This window comes from Pygoscelis adeliae, unplaced genomic scaffold, assembly GCF_000699105.1.
Source record: "Pygoscelis adeliae isolate BGI_AS28 unplaced genomic scaffold, ASM69910v1 Scaffold74, whole genome shotgun sequence".
NCBI lineage: Eukaryota > Metazoa > Chordata > Aves > Sphenisciformes > Spheniscidae > Pygoscelis > Pygoscelis adeliae.
Genome location: NW_008824665.1, coordinates 310,043 through 320,786, shown reverse-complemented (window position 1 = coordinate 320,786; position 10,744 = coordinate 310,043). Strand labels below are relative to the sequence as shown.

Sequence of the window (10,744 nt, the reverse complement as noted above, 5' to 3'; positions counted from 1 at the left end):
TCCCTGACTTGTTCTGATGTGTGTGCGTAAGTACACTTGGTCTAGAGTTTCTCTGCCACAAGGTGACTTTAAATTTAAATTTCGTGTTCTAAAAATTGAGTATCTAATTATGAAGTTGTTTAAAGTCTGTAAATTAAAAATAGGACAGTAAAGCTTTAAAAATAAATTATCTAGGAACAGTGCAATTAACCATACTTTGTGGCAACTTGGGCAAAAGATGCACTCGTTAACTGGGATTTTTAATTTCCTTGTCTAAAAGCTAAAATAATTTCCTGACTGTGTTTTGACAAGGGAAGGATGCTTTGGCAGCAGTGAGGTTCTGTTACAAGAAGAAACTTGTCTGATACAGCGAGCAGCATTGCCAGATCACATTTTGCTTTTACTATCATTTTTTGTTAACTAGTTTTTAGGCTTGAAGATAGAGAGTTAATGTTACGCTTTTGACTAGTATTAAAGCAACTATCTTCAAAGAGATGACTTGGAAATCTGACTGACTTTTAGAAATTTTGTAGTCTGGAAGCTCCCAGGTACTGTATAAATCCATTTGAAACAATCAAGAGAGTAGGAGTGAACGTCCTAAAAGTATTCCGTTGGCTATTCAGGAAAATTTGGCATTACCCCACTTAGCTCTCATACTGTGACATACTGTTTCCTTTTTTTTATGTAGAAATGGAAGCATAATCGGGACATTACTCAAATTTACAGGTTGTCTGGGATGTAAGTGGAGGTTTCAGTGTCCCTTTGACTTCCCATTGAGTATAGGCAGTTTGGCAGTAAAAATGATAGCTAGTATCTGAAAACTATCTCATTTTAGACTGACTTAATCCAAGAAGTTGATCTTTAGTACACATTGGTTAAAGTATAATATTTATTACAGTCATACTACTGTATATAAACTTGTTGCTTGAAATTATGCTCAGTATAGCCAGACCCTAGACTTTCAACTCAATTTTATAGCAGTTACTCCTTCAGGAATGGTGAAATGAGAATGGGTTTCAATTTCATCCAGAGTATTAAACCAGTTGTATTTAGTCATCAAAATCAGACCTACTTAGAACATGTCTAGGCAGTTAAGAAGTACCTATTACAATACTATGTTGAATATCTGTATAATACTAAACTAGACCTGTCCTATTTTATTATGGCCTACTATGTGATGTGATAATCAAATATATGCCTTTCCTGAGCATCATTACAGAATGCTATTGCCGTTTTCTCTCTCCTTTTCTTTTTTTAATTTTGCTTAAATATTCCCTCCAGAAGAACAAGAACCTCTTTTAAAAAAATCAGTTCCACACACTAGCAGCTTTACATTTCATCCAAACATTTTTGGTTATATAATCATGGTACTGAGTTCTTCATACAAATAAAAGTTAAGAACAAAAAGGTAGAACATCTTAAGCAAATGGTTTTGAATGTTTCTATAGAAATTAAATTAACTTTCAACATTAACTTGTTCTCCAAATAAGAATTCGCTTTGGGTTTTAAGTTGTGTAAACATTTTCTCATGTATCTAGTTTTGCAGTGTGAAGACAGGACATAGAAGGTTGCATGTTTTCAGGTTAATAAAATGTTACAATGGTAATAGCAAATTAGCTACAATTTCACATCTGTATTATTTAACATTTAGGAGCCAAAAGTTCATTATTTCTGTTATTACTATTTTGCTGTAGGATGTCAGCTGTAATGAAATCACAGCTTTGCCACAGCAGATAGGCCAGCTGAAATCTTTAAAAGAACTGAATGTCAGAAGAAATTACCTCGAAGTTTTACCCCAAGGTAAAAAACAAACAAAAAACCCTAATACCTTTATGGTAGCTCTTTTTATTAGCATGTTGAAAGTACTTTTTAATCATGTAAGTAAATATGATTAAAAACTAGTAATTACTTTGTGTTCAAATTTATTCCATTTCAGTTTGCAGAATGTAACATTCAGTGGTACTTACTAAATGACAGCATGTGAGGGTTTTTTAATGAATTATCTTTGTGATTCTAGGAATGTCTTAAGTTGCACAAGTACTTACCTGCGAATGCAGTATGGGAACTGTCAGCTGAGTTTCAGGGAAGAAAAATATTTTAAAGTATTTATTTTAAAATTTATTGTCACTTGAATAACAAAAACACTCTTTTCATTTCCCGGTACAGAATGGAATAAATGTTGATCATATTCCTGCCTGAGTTTGTATTTTTCCTGAATGGAAAAGAAGGTTTATTAAAAAATATTTTATTATTTTATGGCAGAAATTAATACAGATATAACACCGTCTCTCTTTTTTGTTACTTTTAGAACTAGTACAGCTTCCCTTGGTAAAGTTCGACTTTTCCTGCAATAAAGTGCTTGTGATTCCAATTTGTTTTAGAAAGATGGTGCAGTTACAAGTATTACTGCTTGAGAACAATCCTTTGCAGTCTCCACCAGCACAAGTAAGTAACATCTATCATTTAAATTGTGCCTTAATATTGGGCAATATTTGGATAACAAATTATAGCTTATAAAATGTTACCTACTGCAGTTGCAGGCTTCTGAATGTCAGTCATCACAGACATTAGTTGCTGATGTATAAATAAGACACAGAAAGTATGCGATGTTCTGTATATGAGTCTGTGCACCACTTGAACCAACGTGAGTCTAGAAGATTTCCATTCAGTTAGCTACCTGCTTATTTTTGTCATTCCAACCTGCATATGAAACTTAATGTTGGAATGTGTATATAATTTTGAAAAAGAGAATTGAGAAACTTCCTGGATAAGTTTTCTCTCTTTTAATAAGAACCCAGTTCTAGAAGGTTCTACAGTGATTTACTATTAACTTAAAAAACATGCAGATGGTCTAGAACGTAATCCATGTGAAATTTATTTTACTTCATAGCATAAGTTTTTATAGATTGTGATACAGGAAAAAAATCAAACTCCTGCTCTGAACTGTAGGCCCTGCTGAAAAATGATGATAATAAATGAATGGAACCTGTGCTTGCTGCTTAAGGACAACTTTGCTGTTGACTTACTGGACAGTAGATTCAAACTACATCTCTGAAAGTGACAATTGTTCTAGATCAACAGCTGTTGAAATACTTGAGAGTTTTTATTACATTGGAAAAATGCTTTTCATAACCAATGGTGATGCTGCTACTAAGCTCAAAAAATACAGAGCAAGTTTCAGCAAGCACTCGAGCTAGAGGTGTGCAGTTAAAGAAAAAAGAATTCTAAAATGCAGGTGAAATGCATCATAAAGATGCTTGGACACTAGTAAAAACAATGTGACTAAGAATATAAAGGAAATGCTGATTAATTAAATGTCATTATTGACTAATTTTGGAAACTAATTATTCAATTTACAGTTAGTAATAAGCCATACGATATATTTTATTGTAATTCTTTTTGTGAATGAAAAGCTTATTTGGATTTTTTAAAGTAGAATACATTCTTTCTTGTTTTCTGTCTTACTCTCTGAGGGTATTTAGACTAGTACACACAGATAATGGATTGGGTAATTGAAGTAGTTCTTAGTAATTAAAAAAAAAATAAAATCCATTTTCCTTTATGTGATATCTATTGAGACGATATGAGTTGATTTTCAGGGAGTTTTACACTAAGTGACATCTGGAATAAATTATTTCTTTCATTCTAGTTATAAACCTAACTTTTTTTTCATGTCTAACAGATTTGTACAAAGGGTAAGGTGCATATATTCAAATATCTGACTGTACAGGCCTGTCAGATTAAAACGGCAGACTCACTGTATCTTAATGCCATAGAACAACAGCATTTGCCACAACCCGTGGAAGAAAGGTATGTATGAAAATCTCACTTAGTTTTTTCATGTAACACATATGAACAAAGTGAAATAATATATTTATATCTTTAGCTTCCAGAGTTTCGTTTGTTTAGATGCTATTTAGAGTGTACTTCTTTGAACAGAGATTTGTTTTGCTTTAATATAGGGATTTCACTAGAATAAAATATAAGAACAAAATATTTTTAACAATCAGTTCTGATTAAAGGTAGCAGCACATTAGGAAAATGCTTAGAAGTGAACCTTAGTTTACATCTAACCTCTTACTAGTAGACTGCTGGAATATATTGAAAATAATTGAGATGGTAGTATCATTAAGTGTTGGAACTTTCTTGTAAATCTATTAACACGTTAAATAAGTTTTAATTTCTTGTGTTGTTTTGTGGTTTATATGTTGTTATACATGGTCGCATAGTTGTTTTAAGCTTTTTTGTTCATCCAGAGGCTTATCCATCCAGCAAAGAGAACTGCATGAATGTTGAGACCCTTTTAAAGTGAAATGTACTTATTTGTTAGCAAAATGAAAGTCAAAATCTTCAATGTCTTGCATCAAACATCTAGGAAATGTCATCTTGTATGGTATTTTAAGGACAGGAACTAGATATGAAGCAGCTCCTTTTTATGAGAATCTCCATAGCTAATTGGAAACCAGTTTTTAGCCAGCTGTTTTTTTGCTAACATGGGAAGTATAATATAACCAATCAGAGGAAGTGCCATAATGCCTTACTTTTGGAGAGAAGTACTCAATAAAAACAAAGTGTTGATGTAAATAAAAATGGAGATGTTGCTGCTAACACCCTGGGGAAAAAAAAAAGAACTGTTATGGAATCTCCCTGTCAGTCATCTAGATAAGGTTTCAAGCAAATCGTTTTCCTCCATGTTTGGAAACACCTTTGTGGATTTCTATCATAAATGCCAAAGGTGGGAAGAATCCAGCATGAAGAATAAGTTTTCCATTTGGGAAACACCTACTGGTTTTCTGTTTTGTTCTTTTAGTATATAAGAAAATTGACAGGAATGTCATGTCCTGTATGACATTTTGGTCATATAGGATCATACAGGTTAGGTTAAGGGGATAGAACAGAGTAGGTACCAGTTGGTAACTAACAGCCTAATGCTATATCACATAATAATTACCAGATTTTTATTTTAGAGAATAACTTCATACTTCAAAAGAAAAAGCATAACCTGGTTAGGATTTCCATATGCAGTTTCTTTCTACACAAAGTCCTTAGTGTTTACTGATAAGAGATAATTTAAGATTAGGATTAATCAGATACCTTATTCATGTGAAGATTGTTGAAGTTATTTTTTAAATTGCTGTGTCAATCTGAATTCAGGATTACAGCTTTCAGGATTGCAAATGAGAGGATAATAAAGCATATTAAAAAAAAGTTAGGCGATGAGTGTATTGCATCTAATACTGTACTTTAAAATGAGTAGAGGTCAGACTAGGTAATGAAAGCAGAAGAGAGAGCAGTTGCCATTATTATAGTCATTTTCTTAAAAACCTAAATTTCAAAGTCTATTTTAAAGCACCAAAAGAAGGTTTCTGTGTTAATAACTACTTCAAGCCGCAGGGAAATATCAGTTCATTTTTAATGCATCAATGGTTACAATTAAATCAGTTGACTCCAGTTTGAGTTCAACTAGTTTAGTTGCTTTTCCCATGGCTAAATGACTTCAGTTGGACTCCTGTGCTACTTAGCTAGTAACTGAGCATTTTTACCTAGTGTATAGACAAAAGCAAGCTTTATAGCAGATTTCTGTTGTTTTCATTAATCATTAGGCTAACCAGCCATTCCATCTGATCTATTTTACTATTGCCAGACTGCAGATGTGTAGTTTTTAATCATACTAGGTTATTGCACCCTCTACCATTAAGACTGGTTGGAATTTTGCTTTGTTTTAAGTGAAACCAGGACAGAATTCTAATGGTAAATGCTATGATAGCTTTTTATTGTCCTTTTTTTTTTTATTCACATGTAGCATTGATGACATCTACCCAAGTAAAAAGGACTCAGATTCAGGTGTTGGTAGTGATAATGGCGATAAACGTTTGTCAGCAACAGAGGTAAGTTGCCTGAATTTTGTGTCCAGCTCCCCTTCGCACCACGCATATATTTTGACTGTGTTTTAGTTTGGGTAACAATATGAATATGTTTTTAGCCATCAAAGCTGTGCAACCACATCCTTGGCATGAATTTCTCGCTAAGAAATGGCTAAAACAAAGATAAAAGGGGACTGTTTTTTTGGGGTTGTTTTTGGGGTTTTTTTTTGTCTGTACGCTTTCCGGAGAGGGCAGTGAGATACTTGCTTACAGTAGTCAACAACCTACCAATAGTGACAATTCACTACAGTTTTCAGACAGTTTACATGATCTAGAGAATGAGGACCAAACCAGAATCCACATCTGCTCTTTCCAATGAAGTAAATGTCCTGACAGGTTACATGCCTGGCGGCTTCTCATTTCTCTTCTGACTGATAACTCTTTCCTGTTGGGAATTAACAGGAGTTCAGTGTGCCCAGTCCCGCTGTATTCTATGGTGTCATGGTTATGGCAGTTTGCTGTAGTGTAGGAACTTCCGAAACTTTTCAGATCTTAATGCGTTTACATGCTCGGGCAGTTAGGCAGTGCTGGAAATAAAGCCGTCAGAATTCTTTCTGAACTAAGTTGTCTGAGTGAACGAAGAAAATGGATGGCTTTCTGAGACTAGTGTTGTCCTAAGCGGTTACAGCTGACTTTCCTAGACCTTTTTTCTGAGGCCCTGCTTGGCTGAACAGGACACTAAATCTAGTTGGAGTTCAACTGAATAAATAATGATAAATAAGTAAATAATTACAATATAAGTCAGTGATGATCTTTCTGAAATGTACAAATAATGGGATTTGTGGTCTGACCTAATGGGAAATATTCAGGTCAGAATAGAAGAATGGGCTTCTTGCTACTTAAAATAATTTTACACTGATTCTTTAGTGTTTCTCTCCTCCTTTGAGGAAAAGAGATTCTGTTGCTTTTGAAACAAAGGTATAAAGAATCAAGCTTAGGTACTGAATTTGTAGTTAGTAAAAAGCAAATTGAAAATGAATCCACTTACGTGCTGATTGGTCTTTTAAATACAAAAGCACTTAAAGAAAACCCACAGGGTTTTCCAAGTATTTGGGCAAGTTTCTTGCTAGATGGAAATGAAGCAGAATTATCATGATTTCTAGCCGGACTTCTAATGGTTTCCCTCTGGTTACAAGAGCATGCAGTCTATTCAGAGACACTTATAAACTGTTTTGCCATTCTTACACCTCCTGAAGCTGAGTTAGCTTCTAATGAAACTGTTGTTCCAGAATTTCCTCTTTAGCAATAAATAACACCTTTAGAAAATAGATCATCTTTACTGTATAGAATCATAGAATCATTAAGGTTGGAAAAGACCTTTAAGATCATCGAGTCCAACCGTCAACCCAACACCACCATGCCCACTAAACCATGTCCCTAAGCGCCGCATCTACACGTCTTTTAAATACTTCCAGGGATGGTGACTCAACCACTTCCCTGGCCAGCCTGTTCCAATGTTTAACCACTCTTTCAGTAAAGAAATTTTTCCTTACATCCAATCTAAACCTCCCCTGGCACAACTTGAGGCCATTTCCTCTTGTCCTATCACTAGTTACCTGGGAGAAGAGACCGACACCCACCTCACTACAACCTCCTTTCAGGTAGTTGTAGAGAGCGATAAGGTCTCCCCTCAGGCTCCTTTTCTCCAGGCTAAACAACCCCAGTTCCCTCAGCCGCTCCTCATAAGACTTGTTCTCCAGACCCCTCACCAGCTTTGTTGCCCTTCTCTGGACATGCCCCAGCACCTCGACGTCCTTCTTGTAGTGAGGGGCCCAAAACTGAACACAGTATCCGAGGTGCAATCAAACTGTAATCAAAACGTAGGAATTGGGGGAAAAAAAAATATTGCGAAAAATTGTTTTAAAGACAACCGACAGTGAACCAATACATTTTTATTAGCACAAAGGCTTTTTATATGAGAACTACTTACTCATTCCATCCCCGCCTGACTACTGCTCTACTATTAAGGAGAAAATGGATGCTGAGATCAGTAATCCCAAATGTATTTGGTAGTAAATTCACAACTCACTTTTCCTTCTGAGGCGACCTTTAATACCTGTGTTACACATGAGAATTGTGCAAGAAATATTAGCATGTTGTGAATACAGATTCATGTACATTGTTAATTACAATCAGAAATCTACATACCAAACACTAGATAAACATTAAATGATCAGTCATAAAGTGATCATTAAAACACATTTTTGGAGGGTTTTTAAAATATATCAGACATATAAAAACAAACTACCTTTTAGTCTGAAGGCTAGTGGCTGTTGAATTTCAGCTCTTACAGAAAATACTACAATGTCATTTTGCGTTTGTGCAACTTAAAAACGGTAACTTAAATGAATCGTTTGAAAACTAATGCATTTTTTAGGAAGCTTGCTACTTAGCTTTGGGTCCATACACATAAGAGGAAGTACTTGATGAAATGAACAATTTACGTATTTCTGTCTGGCTTGTTGGTAGGGTCATTACAGGGTCAATTCTTCAGAGCTGTAGTCATCTTGGGCATTTCAAGTGAAAGATATCTCGTAGTGTTGCTGTAAAATTGATTGCAGCAACTTGAAGGCAAATTCTGCTTTAAGGTAGTACACTCATGTACCTCATCTTTTAGGAACAGTATAGCATTTTCATTCATTTTCCACCTCCCTTTGGCCTTATTTTTTCCTTAGTTAAAATTCATTAGAACAACAGGGTACTTGTTGAGATCCAGATGGTGTCCCTGCTTTATTACCCATAAGAGCGACACATTAGTACCAGCAAGAATGTATATGAAGATTCTTTCAAAATGCATCATCTGAATTCAGTGTTGGAATAATGTTAGGTATTTTTGATTTTTATGTCTATTGTCATCTTCTGTTGCCAGCTGAATAAAAATAAAACTGGACAAAGGAAGTGAGATACAGTGTTTCACCTGTGAAGGAGCAATACTTTTGTATTATTGCAAGCTGCTTTGGATAGTTTCTATTTCACAGTGTACTGGCAGGAAGCACCTGGAAAATCAATTGCAGAATTCTGTAGGCCCTGAAAGTGAGACATAGCCTGTTAAAGGAATGATTTTCTGTTTCCAAATTGAATGGCCTATGGCTTTTTTTAAACCAACACTCCAAAATATTTTCCTAAAAGCTGTGTGTGTTACTCTGCTGAGAAAAAAATCTTGCCTGTTTTAGTATTCAGACGAATGATAGTTGTGAAATTAACAAATCATGAATCTTTGAACTAGAATAACTAAATTTAGTGCTAAATGTCACATGAGATACAACCTGAAAGAGAAAGAACTTCACTGTAACCTTGGTTGTCTGAATGAGTTTATATTGTGCATGTCTTTTTTTTTTAAGCTGTTGGATTGTCATTGTTTCAGGTCTAAAAGAACTAGTGAATTTTGGGCTTAGCATACTTGGAGTGTGGTTTGTTTATTTTCTGTTTGAGATACTAATTTGTTTCAGTTTAAAATAGGTTTTAAAATTTAAAATTTATTTTTAAAATTGACAAATAGGAACAGTACTGCAGTGTTAGTTCAGTTCATTATAAAGCTTCATCATTTTGATAAGGCTTTACCAAGTCCCTCAATATCCTTTTGAATTTTTTCTCAGCAGAAGAATACAGCCAGTGAATTCATAGAGTTAATAACATATGTTTTATTCATAAAGAAGCACATTTATGGTGGTCCACATTTACAGAATGTGTTAAGTCCAGGGTATTCTTGGCAAATAGGAATAACCACATGTATCTTTGATACAGTTTTTTAAGAGCAAAGCAGATTTGCTCCATTCCTTATCGCAAACCTTTGATTCAGGATTTTAAAAAAATACTTTCTGCATGGAATATGAACAAATGGCATAACAGCAAGAATGGCATAATTCTACTGGAAGCTAGCGACTATGGAATTGAATAACTTGTTGTATGTAATAATCTCCCATTCCATTGCAGATCTTTTGTTACAATGGGCTGAACTGATAAACAGAGAAATACCGTTTCCTTAAAAAATATATTCTTAAAGGATATGGCACAAACTACTATATATGTATTATAGCAGTTATAATTACAGAATACATGTATGGAATATGTATGCACAGAGTAGCGAGTTGCAGAAACACAGAGCATCTAAAGAATGAGCATCAGCAGTGCATTGTTGGGAAATAGATTTGCAACGCTCTGACAGACTGTTCTAGTGGTAAGCTCTCTATCCTGAGACAGAGCAAGAATAAAAACTTGGCCTCTTCTGGAAACTGTGTTTTTCATCGAATCATAGAATCATTTAGGTTGGAAAGGACCTTTAAGATCAAGTCCAACCGTTAACCTAGCACTGCCAAGTCCACCACTAAACCATGTCCCTAAGCTACAGGTCTTTTAAATACCTCCAGGGATGGTGACTCAACCCCTTCCCTGGGCAGCCTGTTCCAATGCTTGGGAATCCTTTCGGTGAAGACATTTTTCCTAATATCCAATCTAAAGCTCCCCTGGCGCAACTTGAGGCCATTTCCTCTCATCCTATCACTTGTTACTTGGGAGAAGAGACCAACACCCACCTCACTACAGCCTCCTTTCAGGTAGTTGTAGAGCCTGATAAGGTCTCCCCTCAGCCTCCTTTTCTCCAGGCTAAACAACCCCAGTTCCCTCAGCAGCTCCTCATAAGACTTGTTCTCCAGACCCTTCACCAACTTCGTTGCCCTTCTCTGGACACGCCCCAGCACCTCAATGTCCTTCTTGTAGTGAGGGGCCCAAAACTGAACACAGTATTCGAGGTGCGGCCTCACCAGTGCCGAGTACAGGGGCACGATCACTTCCCTGCTCCTGCTGGCCACACTATTTCTGATACAGGCCAGGATGCCATTGGC

The 10,744-nt window shown here is 35.5% G+C and overlaps 1 protein-coding gene across 1 annotated transcript in view; it reads left to right on the top strand.

The window, feature by feature from the left end:
• Nucleotides 1–10,744, top strand: part of LRCH1 (leucine-rich repeats and calponin homology (CH) domain containing 1) — an 80,483-nt gene that overhangs the window by 17,232 nt on the left and 52,507 nt on the right. The window contains exons 4-7 of the mRNA XM_009322846.1: nt 1,674–1,779; nt 2,288–2,424; nt 3,662–3,789; nt 5,783–5,867. Of these exons, the coding sequence (XP_009321121.1) occupies nt 1,674–1,779; nt 2,288–2,424; nt 3,662–3,789; nt 5,783–5,867 (456 nt within the window). The remainder of the gene's footprint in view (nt 1–1,673; nt 1,780–2,287; nt 2,425–3,661; nt 3,790–5,782; nt 5,868–10,744) is intronic.